General features: G+C 37.9%; 2 protein-coding genes across 3 annotated transcripts in view; both read right to left on the reverse strand.

Annotated features, from left to right (window-relative positions):
* edem1 (ER degradation enhancer, mannosidase alpha-like 1) overlaps positions 1 to 7,510 on the reverse strand; it is a 31,083-nt gene extending 23,573 nt beyond the window's left edge. For both annotated transcript variants that reach the window (XM_062049357.1, XM_062049351.1), the window contains exons 1-2: positions 6,971 to 7,510; positions 1,607 to 1,679 (exon numbers count right to left, since the gene is read on the reverse strand). In XM_062049357.1, the coding sequence (XP_061905341.1) occupies positions 1,607 to 1,679; positions 6,971 to 7,365 (468 nt within the window). In that variant the 5' untranslated portion in view covers positions 7,366 to 7,510. The remainder of the gene's footprint in view (positions 1 to 1,606; positions 1,680 to 6,970) is intronic.
* A 1,581-nt stretch (positions 7,511 to 9,091) lies between these two features.
* Positions 9,092 to 23,688, reverse strand: arl8ba (ADP-ribosylation factor-like 8Ba). Its single transcript, XM_062049396.1, has 7 exons — positions 23,477 to 23,688; positions 17,792 to 17,872; positions 17,593 to 17,666; positions 12,909 to 13,002; positions 12,767 to 12,834; positions 12,447 to 12,517; positions 9,092 to 10,645 (listed from the first exon to the last, which is right to left on the reverse strand). The coding sequence occupies exons 1-7, from the start codon at positions 23,597 to 23,599 to the stop codon at positions 10,596 to 10,598; spliced, it is 561 nt and encodes a 186-aa protein (XP_061905380.1). The 5' UTR covers positions 23,600 to 23,688; the 3' UTR covers positions 9,092 to 10,595.
* Positions 23,689 to 23,935: the final 247 nt, after the last annotated feature.

The following is a 23,935-nucleotide window of genomic DNA, read 5'->3' on the forward strand; positions in this document are numbered from 1 at the left end:
AGTCCAGAAGAGGTCGGACTGCAGATGGCGCTGTCAGCCTGCTACTACAAGCAGGAAGACAGCACCAAAAAAAAAACTGTTTAAATCAGCTGGCTACCTCTGAGGAAGGCAACAGGGACGGAAGTAAACACATAGGTCTAGCTAAAAGAATAACAAATTGCACAAAGATGGTCCGTCAAAACATAATCCATCAATGCAAAATTTAGACCAAAGAACCACCATTTCATGTTATGTAGACTACAAGGGAACGTTCTAAATGTAGAAAAAAAAAATCATGGTATGACCTTTTTAAGATTGATTTATTGATTGAAACTTTTATTAGTAGGTTGCACAGTGAAGTACATATTCCGTACAATTGACCACTGAATGGTAACATCCGAATAAGTTTTTCAACTTGTTTAAGTCAGGTTCCAGAGGCAGTGTCAAAACTGACAATGTAATAATATCAACACAACATGTAAACTAGTTTCTTATTCTCTTAAATTACATATGATTATTTGATTAAAACAAAGTCAATAGTACACAACAACTAAACAAAACCTACTTTCTATTACTCATTGACATCATTTGTTTTTTACCATCAAAGTCATCCTGTACCTAGAGAATTAGTTGCAGAGTTTGTAAACATTAACAAAAATGACAACAAAAAATATTTTGAGAAAATGAAACTATCGATTTAACATTGAACAACTTAAGCTGTACATCAAGCAAGAATTGGAGAGTATTCCACCTGAAAAGCTTAAAAAATTGTTCTCCTCAGTTCCCAAACGTTTACTGAGTGCCGTTAAAAGGAAAGGCCATGTAACACAGTGGTAAAAATGCCCCTGTGCCAACTTTTTTGCAATGTGTTGCTGCCATTAAATTGTAAGTTATTGATTATTTGCAAAAAAAAATGTAAGTTTCTCAGTTCAAACATTAAATATCTTGTCTTTGCAGTGTATTCAATTGAATATAAATTGAAAAAGATTTGCAAATCATTGAATGTGAGTGTGAATGTTGTCTGTCTATCTGTGTTGGCCCAGTGATGAGGTGGCGACTTGTCCAGGGTGTACCCCGCCTTCCAGTCGAATGCAGCTGAGATAGGCTCCAGCACCCCCCGCGACCCTGAACGGGACAAGCGGTAGAAAATGGATGGATGGATGGATGGATGGATGGATGCATTCTGTTTTTATTTACGATTTACACAATGTGCCCACTTCACTGGTTTTGGGTTTTGTACTTTTAAATGGGTTTTTACTCTTGTACTGCTTGTATTTTGTTGATTACATTATGCAATTCTAATTTAAATGTGTCTTATGTTGATATGAAGGAAGTGTATTTCATTTTACTTAGTGCTCTTGCAATACAATTGGCAGGAGGAGAGAGAGCGATACAATGTAGAGAGAAGGGACAAACGGTGGATGGAGAAATGGAAAGAGAACAGAGTGAAGGCAGAAGTTGCAGAATTTTGACCTCGGTATTTGTGAAATCATGGTTACGACCTTGGTGGCAGCTAATTCTTCCATGTGGCAGTTACGGGATTATCATAATGTAAGCCCTGGTTTCCATCAATGCCCTACCTACCTGGAAGTTGTACGGCATCATTAAGTGTACTTGTATGACTTACCAGCAGGGTGTCCAAGGAGTCTATGAGTGTGAGAGAGTAGTTCCCCAAGACGTCATTTATGTTCACGTTTGAGCTGAATGTCAAAGAAAGAAAGCACAGATAAACAATGTTGTTTTTAAAAAGTAATGTATTACATTCACAGTCACACATTCAACACCTGCCAGACAATTAATTGTCGCTAACTGTACCGCCTGCTTCAAATGAATGTTAAAATATTGCATCCTCTCATAAGATAAGTGTATCATCACTCCCGTAGTAGTTATTACGTCCACGTCAATGCATAATTGTTTAAGTTATGTGTTTATTGTTGACATAGATGCCATTCATTGTTTCCCCGTATAGAATTAGTCTTTGTGTACGTGAGTTTTACTTAATATGGAATGTCAGAAAAGGTTTGAGCAAGTTAAATTAGTTAGAGAACAATGGTAGGTATGAAAAACAATAACCTATTTATTAATAACCGTCTGGAGTGGATTTATACCGTCTTAAAATTAAAGTGGAGTGGTAATTGTCTTTTGGGGATACCTACAGTAGTAGCCACAATAATTCATGAAGTTAAAAGGACTGTTTGCAACAATTACATAGATGCCTCGAGGGTGCCAACTTTCCAATGTATTTTACACACGGCTTTTAGTATGTGTAATTACGTACGTACGTACATAACACATGTACATGCATTAGCTTTGGGTATTGTTAGCTAATAATAGGATTTTTGATAGTTAGTGTTATCTGCAATTGAATGTATATTGTATCATAACAACAACATGACTGCAATTTGTTCATTGCTTCTCTTGGACAGGTTTTGTGTGTGCATGCACTCCCTGCGCGTACGTGTTGACGAGACCGGGTGAGTGACAGCTGTAAACACCAACCATTTTATTCGGGCTGGTAAAAATGTTTATTACATAAACTTTGTAATTGTAAAAAATACAGACTTTTGTCAAACAAATGTGTTCTGTTAAACTACTAATAGTAACATAAGCTAGCCGGTGGCATTCTTGTTATATTTGTTGCTTTGAAAAATGTTACTGTGAGGAATTTGCAAACCGCACCTTACAGCTCATGACGCAGCTAAGTTAAATGGTGAGGACATGTTTGTTACTAGATAGTTTCTAATACGCTTCTGCCTTGGAAACTTTGTATGTGTTACGGTACTAATAAAATACTGTGGTACTAATGAACTTAAATCGGTACTATACTGCCTGTGAAAAATACCAGTACTTTAATTTTTTTCATCCGCATGCTGCCGTGCGGCGGTGACGTAGAGAGTGGAGGAGCATGTTAAGTGCCCACAAACTTGCAGAGCGCACAAGCAGAAATAGCGTGGAAAGGAAAAATGACAAAGGCAATTCTGCTGGTTAATAAAGTGGGTGCCGATGGAGGTATCCGGTCTTCAAAACTATCGATCAAGGTGACGCTTTAAACACAGAAGCACCGCGCTGCTTTTAAAGATGCCTCGCCAAAGTGGGCACGCTTAAAGTACTACAATCTTTGTTTAAACTTAGCTAAACAGTTAAATAACAATAATCCAGACTGCACAGGGAGTTTAAAGGTAGTTAACTAGCTCCTCTGTTGTGCACGTATAGATAAATAAGCGTGCAAACAGCTGCTTGGCTTGATGCCAAATATTAGCGGAGGCAAAACCGCCCACGTAGCACAAACCCATGCAAGTGAAATGACTGAATTTGATAACAAATTGCTACAATTTGTGTTTTGTCCTTAACAATGTGTGTTTTACTTGTAACATGGCTTATCTATGTAGTTTCAGCCAAGGTATTGTTTTTAGTATTTACTAATAATTGTATTTTTGTTAAAGCACAGACCAAGAGTGGCACCCATAAATCGTGAAGCATTTAATATAATGTCAGTAAAGTTTTGTATTCTACTCTAACCTAATCCTAAACTATGGCAGACTATATATAACATTGTAAATTGTTCTTTGAGTTCAACAAGAAATGCCCAACATGTTTAATGCCTTTTAATTTATTTCTCGTGGTCCCCTTCATTTTGAAAAATATCAAAATACTGTTACCCGGTATCAAAATGTTGTTATCGGAACAACACTAATGTGTAAGTAATATGCAGCTATAATTATTTGATGTTTGTTTATATTGACAAATGTGTTGTTTTAGACTGCAATATTGCTCAATAAAGGACATGTATTACGTATGTCTAGCTTGTGTGCTAAGCTTTTGTGCAGCTGCTATCTCCTAGTAGCCTACAGCGGTGTTTCTTAAACATAGGGCTGTGAGCGTCCCTTAGAGGGCCGTCAAAAATATATGTGTTTCTCAGCTGTGGTCCGTATGGGCCGCAGGGCTCAGTTAAGTCGTAATACATTTTTCCACCACTTGTGGCAGGAATGACCAGATAAAATGGTAAAACTGTATTTTCATTTGCACTTTAATTTTATTGACAGTTTAGTTAGGAAACATAGGTATTATTAATTTGGTTTACCGTTATTTCCGGACTATAAGGCGCACTTAAAAAAATTTTTTTTTTCCTCAAAACCTGATAGTGCGCTTTATAACCCGGTGCGCCTAATGTATGGAATAATTCTGGTTTTGCTTACCGACCTCGAAGCAATTTTATTTGGCACATGGTGTAATGATAACTGTGACCAGTCAAATATAAGAAATATGTGTAGACTGCAATATGATGGCAATATGACTCAAGTAAACACCACCAACATTTTATATGTTCCATTGAAAATATAGAACATTACACACGGCGCTCAAAAATCTATCAAAATGTTTTAGTGCGACTTTGGTAAGCTATTTCACCCGTCCGCCTTTTAGTCCATGCCGACTCTGTAGTCGATAAGCTTCTTCTTTTTCTCGATCTTCTTTTTATGGGAAATTCATCCTCCGCTGTTGCCATTTCTAATATAAAGTAGAGTAAAGTTCTTACTTATATCTGTCAGTAAACTCGCCATTAAAGCGCTAAAACATACCGGTGTAATGAGTTTACATTATTCACCCAAGGAACTTTAGTTATTAGAGAGTTCCGGTCGGACGTTTTTTCACGGGGCACATTTCCGGCGTTGTTGTTGTTTCCGAATGAGGAGATGCTGCTCCGTTATTGATTTAAGTAAAGTCTAAATGTCATTAAAACAGTTAGCTCCATATTTTGACACATCTTCCACTCCCGTCCTTGCATGCTACACCGCTACAACAAAGATGACAGGCAGAAGACGCTGCCGAAGGTGAGCCACGTAAATAAGACCGCCCAGAAAACGTTGCATCCGGAAGCGACTGTCAGAAAGCGGCTTGAAGATGATCTGTAAAACATAATCTATGCAACATTATGACCAAAGAAACACCATTACAGGTTATGTAGACCACAAGGAAGTGTTTAACATTTAGAAAAAAAATAATAATAATATGACTCCTTTAATGTGCCCTATAATATATGAAAAAAGGTCAAAAATAGACCATTAATCGGCAGTACGCTTTACAATCCGGTGCGCCCTATGATCCGGAAAATACGGTATTTATTTTAGCACAACATAATTGTGTGTCAATTTATTTTTTGTCAGTTGTTTACAAGTCCCTTCTTATGCAGCATATTTAGTTAGTACTTGTTTTTCTAATCAGCATGACCTAAGCCTAAGGTTTATGTGTTAAATTAATAATAATCTTTGTGATTAACACATGCTTTCGCAACATTTGACAAAGTTGTAAATTGTAAGTAGGTTAGATATAATTATTGAATATGATTAAGATTAAGAGTAAGACTCATTGTTAATATTTGAGTGGGCTCTAGGCCCCCCTGTAGTGGAAAAGTTGGGCACCGAGGTCAAAAAGGTTAAGAACCCCTGGAACTATAGCCTGCCATTTTTACCTTTTGTAAATGACTTGACTAAAATAAAATAAAATACCAACCTTGTGGGCCTATTGGATGACATTTAGATGTTAACACTTTTTTTGTGCTTATTTCAGGTCGTAACACAAAAATTAGTGAAAAAAAATAGAGTACACTCGTAGTCAGTGTTGGGACTAACGCGTTACTTTGTAACGCGATACTGCCGTTAGTTTCGGCAGTAACTAGTAATCTAACGCGTTATTTTTTATAGTCAGTAACTCAGTTACCGTTACTACATGATGCGTTACTGCGTTATTTTACGTTATTTTTTATGTGGTATCGGCTAGAAACAGAAGATCTGAGTGTGTTTTATTGGAGCGCTGCAGTGTCGTCCTTCTGAATCTCATGTGTCACAAGCCGGAGGCGCGCTCTGTGTGTGTCTGGGTGTGGGTGTGGGAAGGGGAGGGTGTTGTGCGCAATACAACGTAAACCCTTGGCCAACCAAAAAGTAACCACAGAACACTAATGTTCTGTGGTTACTTTTTGGTTGGCCAAGCGGACGTGACAACAGGCTGTCCTCACTCAGGTCCACACGGACCTGGTGGGGGCGTGCCTTAAATCTGGAAATCGGGAGAAATTCGGGAGAATGGTTGTCCCAGGGAGAGGCACTGAAATTCGGGAGGGTTGGCAAGTATGAGATATTGTCACTTCTTTTCTTTTGTCGAGCACAAAGAAAAGAACATTTTAGTTAAATATAAGTTGTGTCTTGGATCAAAGATCCCATCTACTGCCCAAAACAACAATTCAAATCTGCCTGGTTAGGCTTTATGTGTATGTCACGTGTGCCTTCCTTAGGTGAAGCCAGGTTTACAGCTATGTTGTTATTATGCTGTTTGTAACTCATGTATGTTATGTTGCAGCTATTTAAAATAGTTTTGTCAATTTGTTCTGGCCTGAAATAAATTGGCCCTTTGAAACATATCTTTGTCTTTGTGTGTTGTATGTAGACCACATTGCTTAGCAGAGTTCAGTGATGCAAATGCATGTCAAATTGATCAACACATTGTATTATTCTCCAGTGCAATAACAGTACTGAAATTAAGGCTAAAAGGGCATTAATGGGAGCTTAAAAAAAAAAAAAAGTAACTAAATAGTTACTTTTCACAGTAACGCATTACTTTTTGGTGTAAACAACCGAGTTAGTAACTGAGTTACTTTTGAAATAAAGTAACTAGTAACTGTAATTACTTACTGGTTTTCAGTAAACAACCCAACACTGCTCATAGTAACAGAGTATGGTAAATATGTAATGGTACACACATGCTGTACACTGACTACTCTAAGGTATGCACAAGGTTAATTTCCAAAAGTATTGTCTGTTGGGAATACTGTATATACTTCAATAAAACATAATTGTCAATGTTTTGGCCATAAATATTACAAGACAATGTGCCAATCAGCGTTGGAGCAGCAGTGGTTATACACTTTTGATTTCGTAATGAGTACTTTGCAGTTTCTTGTTTGGGTCAGATGATTAGAAGTTGTAGTTATTAAAAGACTTACGGGTTCTGAACATCAGGGCCTCTCCCTTCGCAGTCAATTGGGTTGAGTTCGTCCTTGGGGAAAGCATATTTCATGTAATTATCATAACCGAAGTAGAACATGCTTCTGGCCTTTTCCTTCATAGCTGCTTTCAGCACGTCCGAGAAGGAGCCGTATCTCCGCACGTAATCGTCCGTGTGGTCGTCAAAGAAGCTCAGGTAGGCTCTTTGGGGGAGCTCTCCTTCGACCTTCGCACATGTGTTGCCGCCGGTCCCCTCATTCCTGGACAGGAGCTCAGCTTTGGGGCGGCTGACGTCCGAGCTATCGCTGTGCTCCGGTCCGAAGGCGAGCCACAACACACAGCTAACAGACAGCCGAAGCACCACTAGACCAACTACGAGTGACCGCCATTGCATCTTTGCCGCGGCTCGGTCTTAAAACGCATACTTTGAGTTCACACAGCGCCAGAGGAGACTCATTTGTCATTGATAGATCACAAATCAACTCTTCACCGAAAACTTCTGCTCAACACGCTTCCTGTCAACAAACAAGCCCCTCCCAAAACGGGGTCCTGTGATTGGGTCTCGTTGCTCTACGTCACGGCGACGCGTTATAATCTCAAACAATGATTGGCCGAGTAAATGTCAATCACTCAGAGGAGTTTGGGTGTACTGCTGACGTGTCCGGCATTTGAGCCAATAAGAAGCCGCCAGCTGCGTGACAGCTACGAGAAGGACCGTATTTTACTTTCATTTAGCTAATAAGGGACATGATGACGTCCAGTTTATTGTCAAACCATTTACGATCCAAATTTGCTGGTGACTAACTATAATTCAACAAATTATTAAACTGCATTTTGTGCATAATATTATTTAGGTTTTTTTTAAGGGACAATACATAATAATGAAGATTTAAATAGATAGGAATCAATAAAGTACTATCTATCTAAATGCACAAATTGGAGATCCAAATTTGCTGGTGACTAATTATAATTAAACTAATTATTAAACTGCATTTTGTGCATAATATTATTTAGTTTTTTTAAGGGACAATACATAATAATGAAGATTTAGATAGCTAGGAATCAATAAAGTACTATCTATCTAAATGCACAAATTGGAGATCCAAATTTGCTGGTGACTAATTATAATTAAACTAATTATTAAACTGCATTTTGTGCATAATATTATTTAGTTTTTTTAAGGGACAATACATAATAATGAAGATCTAGATAGCTAGGAATCAATAAAGTACTATCTATCTAAATGCACAAATTGCAGATCCAAATTTGCTGGTGACTAATTATAATTAAACTAATTATTAAATTGCATTTTGTGCATAATATTATTTAGCTTTTTTAAGGGACAATACATAATAATGAAGATTTAAATAGATAGGAATCATTAAAGTACTATCTATCTAAATGCACAAACTGCAGATCCAAATTTGCTGGTGACTAATTATAACAAACTAATTATTAAACTGCATTTTGTGCATAATATTATTTAGTTTTTTAAGGGACAATACATAATAATGAAGATTTAGATAGCTAGGAATCAATAAAGTACTATCTATCTAAATGCACAAAATGCAGATCCAAATTTGCTGGTGACTAATTATAATTAAACTAATTATCAAACTGCATTTTGTGCATAATATTATTTAGTTTTTTTAAGGGACAATACGTAATAATGAACATTATTATGCACAAAATGCAGATCAAATTTGCTGGTGACTAATTAAAATTAAACTAATTATTAAACTGCATTTTGTGCATAAAATTATTTTGTTTTTTAAGGGACAATACATAATAATGAAGATTTGACATGCAAATATGTGAGATTATAGCCAATGGCTAATTTCTATCTCCAGTCCTCAACCGGTTAATATTAGAATGAGTTTAGCCACACACATTTCAAAACATAGTACACAGATTGACAATATTAAAATAAAACAGCCAAATGTGCTCTTGTAAACCACCCACTGCCACAAATGTATTTTATACATTACACAAATACATACTGCACAACAATTAAGTAGTACATATTTCACAATATGCACTTTAACGCTTACATTTAAACCATTACAATTTTGACCCCTTAACAGCCATTTTCTTCAAGGCTTTAAAAAAAAAAAAAAATTAAAATAAATATGTAGATACTAAAAATTAAACACGAATTATATCAAAATATTGAATATTTATATACAAATAATGCAACAAGAGAAGTATGTCACACTTCTCTTTTATATTAAAAAAATAAATATTTTGCTCCAATTATTAAATTTTTTTTTAATGAATTGAAATTGTATTGAGACTGTAATGAACTCAAAAATTGTCATTCTTACTTTCTGTGCAAATATTTCAACATGTGCATACCTAATTTTTGCAAATAATGTGTTGGTATGTTTATATCTATATATTACATATTACACATATCTCAAGTCCATGCTCCCAAACTTGTGGGAACAGTTTGGAGCGGGCCCCTTCCTCTTCCAACATGACTGTGCACCAGTGCACAAAGCAAGGTCCATAAAGACATGGATGACAGAGTCTGGTGTGGATGAACTTGACTGGCCTGCACAGAGTCCTGACCTGAACCCCATAGAACACCTTTGGGATGAATTAGAACGGAGACTGAGAGCCAGGCCTTCTCGACCAACATCAGTGTGTGACCTCACCAATGCGCTTTTGGAAGAATGGTGGAAAAATCCTATAAACACACTCCACAACCTTGTGGACAGCCTTCCCAGAAGACATGAAGCTGTAATAGCTGCAAAAGGTGGACCGGCATCATACTGAACCCTACGGGTTAGGAATGGGATGGCACTTCAAGTTCATATGTGAGTCAAGGCAGGTGGACACATACTCAAAACAACCATTCGGAAGGTAAATAAAAGATCAAATTAAGATAAGAGGTTAAAATAAGGTAAATACAAGATAAAACAAAGTAAAATAAGGTAAACAGAAAGTAAAATAAAGTAGTGTATGGACAGTTGGTTTGAGAGTTTTTGGGATGTGGGAGGAAGTTGAGAGTACCAGGACAATACAGTCTCCACAGAGAAGCTAAGCACAATGCCAAGATTTTGCCTGGATAACATTTAAAAATGTAAAGTGCATGTATTAAAAAGCAAGCCTTTATTTGAATCAAGAGTAGTGATTGGTATATTTTCCCATAACAGGCAGGCACACCTAGCGCTTTGCTTGAGAGAGGAGAGTCGTCGCACAAGGCACTTGAAATTCTGCCCCTCACAGCACGGAGGCGACTTCCAAAATAACCCTGCAGCCGTCCTCTCTGATCATTCAGACCTTAAATAGAATCACATATTCACACGCACATTGTCGTCAAAAAAGAATCATACAAGCTTGGTGTTTGTACACACCTGCTTAGCTGCATAATTACAGACTAAAACAACATACATAATTTGAACAAAACAGTCAAAAGAATGCATTAGTATTTAGCCCAACTAACCATCCCAAGCCACAAGTACATATCGTTAAAAAAAATAGTACAACTTTACAATGACATCTCAGAATGACATTTTGGTCTTTCTCAGAGTTTGTGGGTGTCAACTAAAAAGCTGAAGAGTGCGTAGTGTGCGAGTTAAACACACATCTGATGTGGCAAACAGCTGCACCACTTCCTTTTCAGCTCCTCCGCGTCTTTGAGTGCTGAATAAGCCATTGAAGAGTGATATCTGGAAGGAACAACACCAAGTCTTGGTTAGTTTTTATTACAGATTAATTTTAAAGTAGATAAACAAGTTTCACATTATCAATGTAATCTGCTCATCGTCTTTTCATTGCAAAATAGCAAAACCTCTTTACAGTGTTTCCCATAAGCTGATTTCTTTGTGGCGACTTGTCGTTCTTTTCCACAAGCAGCGGGGTCTTATACCCTGGACCCGTCCCCCATTTAAAACCCTTACGGTCGATTCTGTCTTGCTTGTGACCAAAAACAAAACCGACACAAGAAAGTCCATTTGTATTTCCAACACATGATCTGAAATTAAAATATGATATCGGTCCGATATCAGCAAATAAAAAAAGTATGGGATTATATGGGCCTGCATGTTTAATGTTTACTTGTGCAAAGTTGGACAGCCAGTTACCATGTAAATATCCTCCTATAGTTCTTGTCTTTTTTTTTCTGCTGTTCTTGTTCTTGATGGCTCATATTAGGGATGTAAACGATAAATGGTATGATAAACCGCAGTAAAACTTCCCATGGTTAGTATTACCGTTTTAAATTAAAATTATTGTAAAACCGTGATTGATAACACTATTTGATAAACGTATGGACTGGTAACACTGCTCATTTACTGGAGCTGCAAGCTAGTATTAGCTAGCTTAAATGCTAACATGAAAACAAGAGACATTAATGTCTTTCTCCGTTAAAAAAAATGTCAATCCCCAATGTAAACTTACATAAACACATTACCGTCTGAGGATATTCAATTGTGCTCATTAAACCTACATGTTGTGCTCTCTCAGATAGAGAGATCGATTGCTACTCAAAGCAATATGACAACAGGATGAACTTCCGCGTGACGTCACATAAACCGGACGTGACGCACCCAACTCACATTTTTTTCTTCATCATTAAAAAACAAACATTTTTACAAATTAAAGCGGAAGAAGATAAACATATTTAAACAATCCAATAACAATAATATGGTTCTTAAGTAGCCAGAACAATATTATAATATAACATATTTCTTCTGCCAAGAAAGTATTATTGTGTGGCTATTTATATATTATATTTATTTGATTGTTTGAATAAAATTGATTATAGTGTGTTTGAGTACTTTTTGAGCACATTCAACAATACTGTGATAATAAGGATAGCAGTGATAATTTTGGTGACATTAACCGTGATATGAAATGTTCATATCATTACATCCCTAGTTGATATGTTTTTGAGTGAATACGACTTAAGAATGTATAGAAATATAAAAAGAGTGTCTCCTAAGTGGCTGCTGTACTGTTTGTCTATTGATCTAACATTGATAGACAAGGTCCATCTAACATCGACCTTGCATCGGTGGTGTCTTCCACAACAACACAAGCAGATGGGATGTCTTGCAGGTGTATGTGTTGTCCTGGCAGTTTACAGTTTCCAGGATGATTTCACCAGACAAACGATGACAGCATTTTACTCACATTAATGTCAATTTCTGTGATATTCCGCTTTTAACAGGAAATTCCGTTTGATTGGCCAATTCTGTTATTCAGTCCATTGTTTGGTTAACGCGGAAATCATATGGCCCTACTTGACCTCACGACCCCTATGATCAGAACTACACGTTCACGTTCTAAACGGATTGGTGACACTGTGAAAAACATGTGATCAGAGCAACACATGCGCTGTAAACCGTGTCAGGTCAACCAAATATTTGACTTTTTTAAATAAAGCGTTCCATCCCTCAGTAGCCTCGATCCGCCCATCACGAGCGTGCGTGACACACCACGGTAACGTTAACGGCAACCCCAACCCACCGATGTTGTCCTTTTCTTTGCAAGAAATGGAGTAGCAGCATATCTCTCTGTCCTGAATAGCTGCCAGATTCCTATGAAGGCAAAAAACAAATAAATCTAACAGAAGCATTTAAGGCAACAGTATTCACATGTTTTATGGCACGAGTGGTTTGATTAAATAAGATCACTTTTAGCTGTTGGCAGCAGGGGGAGCCAATTCCACACAAAAAAATGCCTAATTAATTGATTGCTATAATTAGATGTAGTGTACACAGCATTGTTCAAATAATGTGTAAAATACATGTAAAATCCAAAAAAGGCCTTTTTTCAGACAAACTTACATTTTCTCAATAAGCTGCTTTTCATCTAAAGCAGTGGGCAGGTCTCTTTTGTTTCCCAGCACCAAAACCTACAAACATGGAAAGAGTCAAGCACAGATTTAACTGGTGGAAGAAAGCAGTCAGGCGGGAAAATGACACTCACGGGAATCCCTTGCAACTGGGGTTTGTCTAATAAATTATGAAGCTCATTTCTTGACGCCTCCACCTTGTCTCGATCTGCAGCGTCGACCATGTATCTGAAAATGAGGCGTGGCACAGTTCAGTACGGCATGTGGAACAGTTAGCCATAGTATGGCTCATGTTTCCACTGCAAATGGTTAGTGTATGGCAAGGCGATTAAACTGGCAGGTAGCCTGGGGGTCAAATCCGCCCCTGGAATTAAATCAGTCCGACCCCCCCACCCCCCGTAGACTTGACCATTTTTGCAACAAATTAATTATAGTAACACTAACACACGCACACACACTGTTCTAGAAAGGCACTTGGACCAGTGTAAATGTGTAAAAATTGATATTTTAACCTCATAATAACCAGCGTGCAATGCGCCCTTGAAAATATGTAACTCGGAAAAAAGAAAAAGACCAAAAACAATGTCCACCACAGAGAATACTGGTTCTCAAAGTAAATGGAGAAGTACGGCCACCCTCAATCCTTAGGTTTTTGGAAATGGGACCCCTAGAACAATTTAGTTGAATGGTCTTGGTCTGTGGGTACCTTTTCACAATTGAAACACTACGGTACCAAGTCCTGAGACCTGGAAATCGATACTGATACTCAACGATTCCAATTTATGGTACTTTGTGTGTGTATTCATGTGGTAATAAATGTTAATTTATAATAAGATAAAAATGTTTACGCATTATTGCATATTATAGTGAGTTGATAAGAATTAAAACAACTGTGCTTTCCAATTGTTATATTTAGTTTTCTTACACTTCTGAGTATCATTTGAAAGCATTCATTTCAGTTTGTCTTAAGTACGTTGTCGTAGTCAGAAAGTAGTCTTTGCCATAAAGTTGAATGTGCCAGTCTTGTCTTTTGTTGAGCCCTACAAATTGTTGTACTTATTACACATCATCTGTTTGATTGTAAATCGCATGTTAGTTGTAGTTTTCATTAACAAATTTAGAAGTGTTGAAATCCACATGTAAAATCACTAATGCTAATCAGTAGCATGTACAAGGAAAATACAATGTAAATTAGCATCGAGCTAGCACATTTTGAAAAGTGAAGACTTTCTTTTGAGTGTTTCTCATCAAGCATGCTTGCTTTGTTGGCATTGAAAATTACCACATTACTTAGAGGAAGTCTGCTACATATACGCCTGTTTGCCCGCCAAGTGCAAAATCTGCAACTTGGTGTGACGTCCCGTTCAACAAAAGGTATAGAAATATGGTACCCTTTGATTTTACATGAATCGATCATAGGGCTGAGCGATATGGCCAAAAAATATCATGGTTTATTTTTTATATCATCCATCCATCCATCCATTTTCTACCGCTTATTCCCTTCGGGGTCGCGGGGGGCGCTGGAGCCTATCTCAGCTACAATCGGGCGGAAGGCGGGGTACACCCTGGACAAGTCGCCACTTCATCACAGTTTTTTATATCATTTGATCTCAATTAATTTTATTTTACTTTTTTTTAAGCGGATTGTCCTGTGCAGGATTTTACCAAGTAACATTGCATCTCCACTATTCAGTACTGCAGTATCTCTGAACAAACATGTCCGCCATGTTTATTCGAGGTAATATATGCTAACAGCAGACAACTGTCATTTTGTTCATATCTATTATTTGTGTTTACTAGAGGTGCAACGGTACAGGTAACCCACGCGGTAGTCCGTTCCTCGATTTTAGGGCCACGGTTTCGCTTCTTTTTTGGTACATAATGTGGGAGTAAAGAGAACAACTTTTTTTCCCTCTCAAAGTTCAGTAAACAAAGTATCAGTGGTGTACTGAATACTATAAGACTTTTATTTCAAGTTAACATTTACTACAAAACACTTTCAAATGGTAAATTATTATTTGTATTCTTTAGTTACCTGTATACATTAGTGCTTTGGCAAACAGCAAGTGGTGAGCCAGATTGTAGAGGTTGTTTTTTTTTAACTCAAATACTGTAGCTTATATCTAAGGAAAGCACATTTAAGTGCAGTTTGAATTTGAGCTACTGTAAAAGAATGTGTACAAACACATAAAACATGTTTAATGATTATTTCAGGAAAAACATTTTTTATCCACAAACTTAAAAGTGATATGAACAAACAATGTCTACAGAGATTTTTAGTACAAATTATATCAGAGTAGTTCAGAGCAAACACTTTAACAAGAAGTCTGATTCAAAAATATTTATATTTTCTAATTAAATTAGTAGGTGTGTTTATTACACCAATACAGTAGTTCAGTCATAAAGACATTCTGCGAGTGCCTGCAAATCCGCATTGAGGGAAGAATTACTGGTGAGCTGCAGCGAAAGTCTGTCACTGAAGTTGCTGCTCCTCCTTCAATGTTGTATTTTAACCTCTAGTGTTAGCCATATTTCTTTATTCTAATCTTCTGGGCTAAACTTAATTCCAGCTGTGTATGGGGGAAGAGGCACAACCCTGATTGAACATTCATTACGTCGTGACGAGCCTGACTTTTACGATAAGAGTATAGGGATGGTCGTGCACACACATGTACACAAAAACACGCACATGTACACAAACACACATTGACAGACACACACGGACAGTCAATACAGGCGTAATTTTCTGTGCAGGATTATATCAAGTCCTGTTGCATCCATATTGTTTACTACGGTGGTATCTTCTAACAGACATTTCCGTCATGTTTGATCGACGTAATATATGCTCACAGCAATTAATGGCTATCATATAATCGCCCAGCCCTAATCGATCCCAATAATACCAACGGAATTTGGTCTGTACCTATAAAAGTACCAAATTCGGTACCTATGCCTACAAATGGTGAAGGAGAGGTGGCATTAGTGCAACAAGCATCAAAACATTGTTTGCTTTGTCTTTTTTACAAAATGCATTACAATATTCCATCATGAATGATGTCCCCAAAGTACTTGACAAGAGTTTAGAGTACTTTCTTTAGCTTTTCTGCAAAAACCACCAGTATTTTATGTTATACACTACCGTACTTAATTTAACGCAAAGTCATTAAAGTTACGTTTTTTTTTACATCTTAATATTAAGTGATTAAAGGCCTACTGAAACCCACTACTACCGACCACGCAGTCTGATAGTTTATATATCAATGATGAAATCTTAACATTGCAACACATGCCAATACGGCCGGGTTAACTTATAAAGTGCAATTTTAAATTTCCCGGGAAAATTCCGGTTGAAAACGTCTATGTATGATGACGTTTGCGCGTGACGTCGATGGTTGAAGCGGAAGTATTCGGACACATTGTATCCCAATACAAACAGCTCTGTTTTCATCGCAAAATTCCACAGTATTCTGGACATCTGTGTTGGTGAATCTTTTGCAATTTGTTTAATGAACAATGGAGACTGCAAAGAAGAAAGCTGTAGGTGGGATCGGTGTATTAGCGGCTGGCTGCAGCAACACAACCAGGAGGACTTTGAGTCGGATAGCAGACGCGCTATCCGACGCTAGCCACCGACCGCATCGATGATCGGGTCAAGTCGTTCGTCGCGCCGTCGATCGCTGGAACGCAGGTGAGCACGGGTGTTGATGAGCAGATGAGGGCTGGCGTAGGTGGAGCGCTAATGTTTTTATCATAGCTCTGACGAGGTCCCGTAGCTAAGTTAGCTTCAATGGCGTCGTTAGCAACAGCATTGCTAGGCTTCGACAGGCGGCACAGCATTAACCGTGTGGTTACAGGTCCAGTGTTTGGTTCGGTGTCTCCTGATAGTAGTATTGTTGATCTTCTGTCTATCCTTTCAGTCAGGGGCTTGTTTCTTTTGTTTCTATCTGCATTTAAGCACGATGCTATCACGTTAGCTCCGTAGCTAAAGTGCTTCGCCGATGTATTGTCGTGGAGATAAAAGTCACTGTGAATGTCCATTTCGCGTTCTCGACTCTCATTTTCAAGAGGATATAGTATCCGAGGTGGTTTAAAATACAAATCCGTGATCCACAATAGAAAAAGGAGAAAGTGTGGAATCCAATGAGCCCTTTTACCTAAGTTACGGTCAGAACAAAAAAAGATACGTCCTGCACTGCACTCTAGTCCTTCACTCTCACGTTCCTCATTCACAAATCTTTCATCCTCGCTCAAATTAATGGGTTAATCGTCGCTTTCTCGGTCCGAATCGCTCTCGCTGCTGGTGTAAACAATGGGGAAATGTGAGGAGCCCTTCTACCTGCGACGTCACACTACTTCCGGTACAGGCAAGGCTTTTTTTATCAGCGACCAAAAGTTGCGAACTTTATCGCCGATGTTCTCTACTAAATCCTTTCAGCAAAAATATGGCAATATCGCGAAATGATCAAGTATGACACAGAATGGATCTGCTATCCCCGTTTGAATAAAACAAATTAATTTCAGTAGGCCTTTAACTTCTCTTTATACTTGTATGAGAGATTAGAACACGTTACTTAGCACACTAATAAAAGTCATTATTGGTTTTACGATGGCGGCTGTTTCACCCTGGAACTGATTATCACAATTTCCAATAGTAACGTAACTCGCTCCATCTTTTAGACAGTGGTACAAAAGTAGGAATCACTGACATAGGATTCTTAACTTGGTGTGCAGAAAGCAAACTACACATTTGGGAGATATGGGTGGTCCAATGGATTACATCATCGACGTCTCGGAAATTCAACTTGAATTTCAACTTACACGATGGCGTTAACCCCCCGACAGTAGCGCTCCCACATGCTTCGAAAGCGCGGCTGACCTCCAATATCCCAGATCTGCAGAATGAAAGTTAGCATCATTGTATGACTTCCTTTTTGTAAAAACAAACACACACTTGTGAGTAAGATTCATGCAAGAGGCTAATGTCTGTGTAGAAAAAAAGCAGGAAGTTGATAAAAACCTTGATGGTGACATTTCCTTTGGCAACCTTCCTCATATTGAATCCAACTGTAGGGATCATGTCTTCACTAAAATGACCCGACTGAAAGAAAAACAACAGATTTGAGCTGAGATCATGTATTTAAGAAAAAAAAAATTACCAATATGATTTGTCATACACATTCTCGGTGCCTTATTCAGTAAAAATGTAAATTGCAATTCCTGTTTCTGAGTTGTTCAGTCATTATAACCTGGTGTAAAACTTAAAGCATGCGCTAATGCACTAAAAGAAGAAGTATTTGTGAAAAATGATACAAGCAAATACTCATAGCAGATTGTTTAATTCTTTAACAGCTAAAAAAAAGTGAAATAACTGCAGGTGGACAGTTGGTAGTATTGGTGTTCCTTTGATTTTCGCATGGGTTATTTTACAATCTCCCCGGTGTTAGGTACATTTCTGCAAAGTAGGTACCCTATTTATTTTTTATGATTTTTATGACTATTATATGCATTTAATGTAGGGATGTGCTGATTTTTGTGGAAAAGTAAGTTGCAGATTAGTGTATTCCAATGTTGGTCACAAACATTGATGGCCTCTTGACTGACACCATATTCATTTTTGTTCCTCTGGCTGACAAGCTAGCAGCTAATTACAGTATGTATCTTCATACACAGTGTGGAACTGCTCATTTAAGTTAATAATAATCACCTACATTACAGCAAATAAACAACATTTCTGAGCATCTTAATTAAGTATCAATATCAAGTATCATTTATCACTGGTGGATGACTTGTCCAGGGTGTACCCCGCCTACCGCTCAAATGTAGCTGAGATAGGCTCCAGCAAACCCCGTGATCCCGAAAGGGACAAGCGGTAGAAAATGGATGGATAGATGGACGAGGCTAAACATGTTACACCCCGAGAGCAAGCCAGGAGCAGGCATGCTCATTCATAGCTAAGATAGCCGCTAAGCTACCTTGCAACAAAACCAAGAAACAAGTGTTTAGTAAAGTTTAAGAAGTGTGGATGGAATCACATTACAGCAGAAAGTAAGCAGTTATTAACAAGAAATTAACAAGTAGATTAATAGGAGTTAGAGAGAGAGAATAATATAACAACAACTGTTTATTTTGTCAGCATTGTCACAGTCAATACACGACACATAAGAGGGCAAATCCATCCACAAATTGGTGGTGGCTTTACCAACAGTAGTATCAGTATATGATATTTTTTGTTGTTATTTTTGTTAATAATTACAAATTCAGGGAATAATTACATTGGGACATGGAGGGCAAAAACCAAACAAGTTTAAATGAGGAGTAGATATGACTTTTACCTTGTGTTTAGTTATTGTGTACTATTGACTTTGTTTTTAATAAACAATGAATGACATCATAAATAAAAATCCCAACCTTATGTTCCTCAAAAACGTGACAAAAGAGGAAATAATCAAAATTGTAAAGAAATGTATATCCATGGAATTGATATGAAAGCGATATAAGAAATCATTGAAGAAATTTCAGAACCATTAAAGCATATTAGCAATCCATCAATTCAAACTGGCAAATTCCCAAACAAAAGGAAAATAGCAAAAGTCATACTGATTTTTTTTTTTTTTTTAATTGGAGACAACCACCAATTTACAAATTATATACCGATTTTCCTACTTTAACAATTCTCTAAAATAATTGAAAAAGTATTTAATAACAAACTGGACAAATCCATAAACAAAAGTGGAACACTCGCAGACAATCAATACAGATACAGGGCTAACATATCAACATTGATGCCATTAATCAAAATAACAGAGGAAATCACCAATGCAATAAATAGTAAACAGTGTACAGCAGCAGTATTTATTGATCTGACAAAAGCATTTGCCCCATCCATCCAATTTCTACCGCTTGTCCCTCCCGGGGTTGCGGGGGGTGCTGTGCCTATCTCAGCTGCATTCGGGCGGAAGGCGGTGTACACCTTGGACAAGTCGCCAACTCATCGCAGGGCCAACACAGATAATTATTCTCAACAAAAGAGGAGAAGTATAATCTTACAGAAAATTCTAACTTAAAACATTTGCTTGCACGTACAACACTTAAAACCTTTGGCATATCACTATGTGGACTTAAATTATGGAATAGATTAAGCAAAGAAATCAAACAATGTACTAATATGATCCACTTTAATTGGCTATTCAAGCTACAAGTGTTTAGAAAGTACAATGAAGAAGATGGTAAATTGTGTTAGAAAGTGAGAACAAGATATGTGTTTGTTAGTAATTGCTATGAAGGGGTAGAGTTAAATAAGCTTTGCTTCTTCCTACTCCTTTTCGGGCATGTTGTAATGAGAAATTGAAAATATGTGGTGTATCATATTGGAACTGTTTACATGTTCGAAATAAACTTTCTACCAACCAACCAATTGTACAGTATGTAATTAAAGAAAATAAGGAACTCATTTAAATATTTTGTTGAAATTTTTGTCAATAGTACTCACCATAAATACATAAACATTTTTACAGATAAGACATGTGATTGGTATTGGCCGAAAGATGGATGATCGGTATCGTAATTGGTAACATAAAACCTTGATCAAAACATCCCTAATTTAAAGCCTTCCAGCCTTGAACATGAAAACTTTAATGGCTATCTCAATGTACTAAATGGTACATCCAATTCACTGCACTAAAACCGTAGTAAGTGAACCGTGAAGCAGAGAGGGAACACTGTATTGGTGTTATAGGGCATATAAATCGATGGGATTGTTGAGACATAAAACATAAATATAAGGACCTAATAATGATGTATGAGTACATCATAGAAAAAATATATTCAAATAAATGGTGAAATAATGTATTTTAGGAAAAACAGGATCAGGATCCAGATTATTCACATGAAAACTCTTATGGTAGACCTAAATACAACCAACTTTGAGCGCCGTCTGCAGGCTAATTATCAAGAAATGTACGCGAGGCTAATATTTTTTAGATTAATCATATAGTATTGAATTAATGTTACTATTAAAGAAAGTAGAGCAGGAGCATAGCCGCTTACGCTATTACTACCACTAATTTAATAAGCAAGATACCCGTACACACAAAGAAAGACAGCTTAATTTGACCATTAAAGTCATCTATCACTCGGCTCTTGTAAAAAAACCCACTTAATTTCAGTTAAAATACTAACACACACTAAGGTTTTTATAAAATGTACGTACTGGTATAATCATAGAGTGCAGGTTTTGTTGTGAATTTTGTTTTTGAGATGATCAACAATAACTTTCATAAAAGTGGTTTCAAGACAACTTTAAAGATGTGTTATGCATAATACTTTAGTCGAAATTACTGTAATTTTAGTCAACTAAAACTAGACCAAAACTAAATCTATTTAAATGACTAAAATACTAAAACTAAAATACATTTTCGTCAAAATATAACTAAAACTACATTAAAACCTGCTGTCAAAATTAACACTTCTTCACAAACTCACACACAGTAGCATCACATCACATGACTTGACCGAGTCACCTGACTAAGCTAAGTGGAAATGAATGCAGAGGTCTTATGACTGCAGGAAGTCCCCTCAGCAATCCACTCACTCTATGAAAACTACTCGCTAGCATGGACCTCAACTGACACCAAGTGTTTTTAAAAAATAGGGTGGGTTTTTTTTGCAGTACAATGCTTTTACTGGTGAAATTATCATCAAAGTCACATTTGACGGTTATCCAAATCAGTGTTTTTCAACCTTTTTTGAGCCGAGGCACATTTTTTCCATTGAAAAAAAAAAATCCAAAGGCACACCACCAGCAGAAATCATTAAAATATGAAACTCGATATTGACAATAAAAAGTCGTCGGATATGACTTTAAACCATAACCAAGCATGCGACACTATAGCTCTTGTCTCAAAGTAGGTGTACTGTCACCACCTGTCACATCACCCCCTGACTTATTTGGACTTTTTTGCTGTTTTCCTGTGTGTCGTGTTTTAGTTCTTGTCTTGCGCTCCTATTTTGGTGGCTTTTCCTGTTTTGTTGGTATTTTCCTATAGCAGTTTCATGTCTTCCTTTAAGCTCTATTCCACACACCTGCTTTTGTTTTAGCAAACAAGAATATTTCAGTTGTTTTTATCCTTCTTTGTGGGGACATTGTTGATTGTCATGTCATGTACGGATGTACTTTGTGGACGCCGTCTGCTCCACACTCTGTAAGTCTTTGCTGTCGTCCAGCATTCTGTTTTTCTTCACTTTGTCCCCAGTTCAGTTGTAGTTCCATTCTGCATAGCCTTCCCTAAGCTTCAATGCCTTTTTTTAGGGGCACTCACCTGCGATGAGGTGGCGACTTGTCCAGGGTGTACCCCGCCTTCCGCCCGATTGTAGCTGAGATAGGCTCCAGCGCCCCCCGCGACCCCGAAGGGAATAAGCGGTAGAAAATGGATGGATGGACCTTTTGTTTATAATTCAGTTTAAGCATTACATACCCTTTTACCTGTACACTGCCTCCCGCTGTCGTCTGCATATTGTGATCACGACAAAGCAATTAGCTACCTGCTGCCACCTACTGATATGGTGAGTATTACATGGTTACTCTGCCGAGCACCGAAACTCAACAACAACACATCATTTGCAGACTATAATTACTGGTTTGCAAAAAATATTTTTTACCCCACATAAGTGAAATTAGATAATCTCCCACGGCACACCAGACTGGATCTCACGACACTTGTGCGCCGCGGCACAGTGGTTGAAAAACACTGATCTAGATGCTTCCATTGATGCCAATACAAAGTGATGCTTCCTCTCCCCTGTGATCGCCATCGCAAGAACGCATGTCCTGGTTCTATAAAACATAGTGCCGCTCAAAATGTTAAGGCTACTGCAAAGGTGAAACAGGGTAAATGTAAATAGGTTATACTTGTATAGCGCTTTTCTACCTTCGAGGTACTCAAGGGGCTTTGACACTATTTCCACATTCACACACTGATGGCGGGAGCAGCCAGGTAAGGCCCTAACCACGACCCATCAGGAGCAAGGGTGAAGTGTCTTGCACAAGGACACAACGGACATGACTAGGTTGGTAGAAGGTGGGGATCGAACCAGGAACCCTCAGGTTGCTGGCACGGCCAATCTCCCCAACAGCGCCACGCCGTCCTCAGGGTAAATAAGCAACCTGCCTGCAAGTACATCCATGTCAGCATTTTTTTTACTTGGGCATCCCCAGCATTTTAGGTGGCATTTATAAATACTCAGCTGCAGTGCTTACGTATTGATGGTGCATGATCAGTTATATTATTAACACTCATCTATATAATGATGCATGATCAGTTATATTTCAAATACTGACAATAAGTCCACACTCGTATCACTATCTTAATAACTCGGAGCAATTAAGTTTAAAAAGTAAAAGTAGGCCGTCTTTACAAATGCCATGTAGTCATCTTGTTATTGTAAACACTATTACAAAATATGACAGCCTTAATCTGAAGTTTGCAGGCTTTAGCTTTAGCATGCTACCTTTTCCAACTTAACTACTATCATACAAAGGGAAAATAGATCATAAAGTGTTTTTAGTGATGAAACGACAGCAAGGGGCTAAGCCATTATCGTGTTTGACCCACACAAGTCGGCATAAAGTAAACACTTAGTCATTGTTGTCATTGGCGCTAATGCTATTAGCAGGGTAGCTAGCCGGCTAGCAGGTGACACTTACAGCGATCACGTTGACAAATGTCGTTTTTCCGGAGTACTGGAGGCCAACCAGCGTGAGCTCCATCTCCTCCTTCCAAAACAGAGACTTGAACCAGTCTAGAAGCCGGTTTATTAGTGCCATCATCTTGGACCCGTGCGCTTTCTGCCTCTCCTCCCTGTCAGCTGTTCGAGTCAGGCTTTTCCAAGCTCAGACAGGAGGAGTCATGTGACCACCAGCCCGCCACAATGGGGAAGACAGCGCCCCTAGTGGAGGAGGGAGTAAGTGTAGCTCCAAGGCCGAGCACAGCAGTAGACGCAGATGTTATGGAGAGTAGCCAAACATTGTACTCGAGTAAGAGTACCGTTACTTTAGAGCAGGGGTGTCAAACCTGCCGGGTAGGGCCTGCGAACAGGTTTTTTCTTGCCCACGTGATGAGTTTGCCAAGTATAAAAATTAGATGCTGTTTTTTTTTTAACAAAA

This window comes from Entelurus aequoreus, linkage group LG01 (genome assembly GCF_033978785.1).
Source record: "Entelurus aequoreus isolate RoL-2023_Sb linkage group LG01, RoL_Eaeq_v1.1, whole genome shotgun sequence".
Taxonomy (NCBI): Eukaryota; Metazoa; Chordata; class Actinopteri; order Syngnathiformes; family Syngnathidae; genus Entelurus; species Entelurus aequoreus.

What these genes read in the sequence shown, in the direction of transcription:
- arl8ba (XM_062049396.1), bottom strand. Translation starts at nt 23,599, where the DNA reads ATGATGGCACTAATAAACCGGCTTCTAGACTGGTTCAAGTCTCTGTTT. An exon ending in AAGCAGCTTATTGAGAAAAT is followed by an intron (nt 12,518 to 12,766) that starts GTAAGTTTGTCT and finishes TTGCCTTCATAG; the next exon opens with GAATCTGGCAGCTATTCAGG. An exon ending in CAAAGAAAAGGACAACATCG is followed by an intron (nt 10,646 to 12,446) that starts GTGGGTTGGGGT and finishes TGTTCCTTCCAG; the next exon opens with ATATCACTCTTCAATGGCTT.